Source organism: Gavialis gangeticus, unplaced genomic scaffold, assembly GCF_001723915.1.
Source record: "Gavialis gangeticus isolate Ggan-Ray unplaced genomic scaffold, GavGan_comp1, whole genome shotgun sequence".
Lineage (NCBI taxonomy): Eukaryota > Metazoa > Chordata > Crocodylia > Gavialidae > Gavialis > Gavialis gangeticus.
In genome coordinates, this window is record NW_017729013.1 from 1,045,441 (window position 1) to 1,049,092 (window position 3,652).

The window sequence follows — 3,652 nt, forward strand, 5'->3', positions numbered from 1 at the left end:
CTCTACCATGGCTACAGGTCTGACCGCCCCCTGTACTGTCTACCATGGGGCTACAGCTGAACCTGGCCCTGGATCTGTCACTTCGTCTATGCAAACATTGTATTGCAGAACAAAGGAGCAAGGGTTCCTGCCTACCTGTAAATAATAGGGCTGTCTCCCGAACCACATCATTAACCTGTCGCTTAATATTTGTTGGTAATATATAGCTTGTATCAATACCTAAACATCTGCTACAGCTGTGATTATTCACTCTTTGTGTCACTGTGGTGCTGCCATTGTTGTCCTGCTGCACAGTTGAAGGGTGGCATGAATAATTGAAAGGGCGAGTCTAAATAAATCATAAAGTAGTACAGTGCGTGCAGTAAGTTTCTGTCAACTCCTTACAGAATTGCACTGCTGGCTTTGATGTCCCCATGATGTGCCCACAAATCTCCAGAACTCCTCATCTCTACTGCCTGATGGGGCTGATAGAAGAACATGGAGAGGGGCAGCCCAAGCATGAAGATGACCAAGGAGGAGAGTCTCCCAGAGAAGTGGAGAAGTCCTTGGAGCCTCTGCAGAGAAGCAGGAAACCAGAGTTCCCCATCTGGCAAGTTGTTTTTTTTTTTGTCTTCTTTCTAATCACAAACTATTCCATGCAATGAAACCACTTGCTTGAGGGGTTGCTTACCAGGCAGAATCAATGCGCTGTGAGAATGACATGGAAGGGAAGGGGCTTTGTCTTGGTTCGTCCGCTGTTGTAAGCTCCCAAGACCGAATCTCCTGATCAGGGCTGGCGCTGATCAAAGACACCCTAGCCTTAGGTGGTTGTTTTTATCTCCTGAAACATTATTTCCACAAAGATAATTATGTATTACAACAGGGGGCCTGAGAGGGAAGTGACAGCAGGCAACGATGCTGGACATTTGATGGGGCAGTGACAGCAGGAGAGCGATGCTCCGGGATTTGACAGGACTGTGAAAGGGGAAGGGGCACTTTGGAGGGCTGTCTATTTGCCTGAGCGGGCACAAAAGGGCTGCACTGCAGGTTGTGCTTCGGATTAGACTGGATAACGACGCTAGAGTTGGATGGCACAGTGACAGGAGAGACCTTGATAGTATAAAATGGTTATTAACTGGAACCACAGTGCCATTCTTGTTTAAGGAGAGAATTCCTTCCATAATATAATATATTAATAAAACTGATGACTTTCTATCGCTGTGCAAGTGGAGAATAAAAGATGGTCTAGGTCTGAGTTTATTAGCGGGTTTGAAATGGCCAGAGCCCTCCTTTTTCTTGACTTTGAATTTGGAAGTCCAAAGGGATTTTTGGAAGGCTTATAATCTAGAAATGGATTTTTTTTACCACTTTACAAAATGATTTTGACTCATGGTTGCACGAGGCTATGGGGGATTCACAATAGACCATCTGTTTCAGCTGTTTGCAGGCAATATTTTTTTTTATATACTTTTGAGATGCACTGGAAAAGAAATATGTTCTTGATGATTTTGGAGGACTTCAGAATCATATCCATTTTTTCAGAGAAACAATGTATAGTTGATGAAGCTGTTATAAAAGAAATACATTTTTATTGGGTTTCTGAGTGGGAATTTTGTCTCCTGCAGGCAGGCGGGCAGGCAGAAGGACATGGTGTACTGTGTTTCTCCTTTTCACCAAGAAATCCACCTGCTACATACTTTAGCTACTGTATTGCAGTTCATTTGCTAAGAATTTTTTTGCTCAGGCCTGATGTATAAGGGATTTAATTTGAAAAATGCAACAGAGATAAAAGCCACATTTTAGGAGCCACTACATTTTAGGGTTGATTTAATCAAAATTGCTGATACATTTTGATTAAATCAGCCCTTTGTCTCCAGTTATTCTACCAAGACACTGGACGATTAGTTAACTCCTTGACCTTTGTTCCCAGTTGAAAGGTCAGTTAGTGGCAAGAGTGACTGGGCATATTTCATAATAAGTAACAGAGCAAACTGGCTTTATATATACTTTCCAGCCTCAATGCTACAAGTGCTCTGGCTTGATTTTATAGCTGTAAGCTGTATTCATCGAAATTGGAGCTCCCTGTACTGACCATGTCTATGAATGTGTGATAACAGGGGAAAGTGATATTTTTTAAAGGGGTACTGCCATTGTAACACACGCCTGTTTTATTTTTTTTCCTATAGATTGTTATAAATAACACCAGAATACCTGAAAAAACAGATTTTTTTTGTTCTACTCTGTTCACTTTGTTCTCCTTTGAGCACTTTGTAATGAACCTCAGATTACAGCCTTATTTATTTTCCCCTGCAGTTTATGTAGGCTTTTTATGCAGCCACAGAGCACAGAAAAACTTTTTCGAGGAGGAAAACATGGACTGTGAAATCACCAAAATTGACAGCGGAGAAGGGCTACCTCAAACTCCCCGTTCTGCAGTGTCTGATTTTGAGTTGATGGGGTCCCTTTTAGAGAGGAGGCAGGCACCCATCATTTTTGGTAACTGATCTCAACTTTCAGTTCTGAGAAAGGAGTGAAACACCGAAACCCAGATCTGGAGTCAGAGAGTCGTATTGTTTTATAGCATGTGTACTGCTGAACTGAACTGTGCACTGCACGGCTGCCTCAAGGTATCCCTGACATGACTGAGCTCAGAAGGACAGAGCAGTTGACAAGCAGGCCTGTGGCCTTTTACTTCAATCAAACGTGTGCCAGAAACTCCTGCCGCTCTTGCTCTAAATGCTTGGTGACAGTCGCAGGATCCAGCGCAAAGGTTATGCGATCTTTGCCCTGTTTGTGATCTTTGGGGAGAGTCATTACCAGACTTGTGAAATAATTCCACTTATTTCCCAGGACCAGGGTCTTTCAGCCAAAGGATAGGTGTGGACCAGAAAAAGTCCGTCTCAAGCTGGGCAGTGAACATTATACTTTCAGGATTTGGGAGCTCGTTCTGTGCTCAGCAACCCATCAAGTGGAGCTAGACGAGGCAACCAACTGCAAAGGTAGCTGCGTTCTGGGTAAGTGTTAGCTATAGGGGCCAAGTCTGTTGCCCCTTTCTCCATGGCTTTAGTGTGGCCTGTGCAAGCCAAGTGGCTCTGTTGTTCAAGGGGGGAGTGAAGAGCTTGCACAACCCATTTCTAGAGCTCAGCAGCAGATCCCTGTGTGCTGGCAGATAGTGCTGAGAGGTGACAGGACCTGCCCAGACCTATGCATCTCCCCAGGAGGTAACACAGCTTACCTGGGATTAGTTTTGAGGAGTGGGTTTGCCCTTCAGGACCCAACTAAATCAGACACTGCACAGGGATGCCCAGTGGAAAACTCACTGACTACTGAGGGGTGACATTCTTTGCATGGTGTTATCAATGTGTAACGATGATGACTTTTTCAGTAGTTTGTTGTGGTTTTTTGTTTTTTTTTTTTAAGATCTGAAAAAAGGTGGAATGGACAGACTTGGCATTTTTGAAGTGAACAGCTTTGCTGGCTTGATCTGAAACCGCTTTGCATTGTGAAATTTCCTTGAAATTCATTTAAAAATACCATTTAACATCTACCCCCCCATGAGCCATTTCAATTGACTGAAAATGAAATGCCCTGACTTGTTATTTCCCTGAAAATTGGGTTTTGTTCCAAATAATTTTTTTTTAAAAAGTGAAACCTGCCAGCGAATGGGATGGGC

General features: G+C 43.4%; 1 protein-coding gene across 1 annotated transcript in view; it reads left to right on the forward strand.

Moving 5' to 3' along the window:
* The first annotated feature begins 393 nt into the window (after window positions 1-393).
* The window catches only part of CALN1 (calneuron 1), a 219,968-nt gene continuing 216,709 nt past the window's right edge, over window positions 394-3,652 (forward strand). Inside the window, exon 1 of the mRNA XM_019511373.1 lies at window positions 394-593. Within this exon, the coding sequence (XP_019366918.1) occupies window positions 414-593 (180 nt within the window). The 5' untranslated portion in view covers window positions 394-413. The remainder of the gene's footprint in view (window positions 594-3,652) is intronic.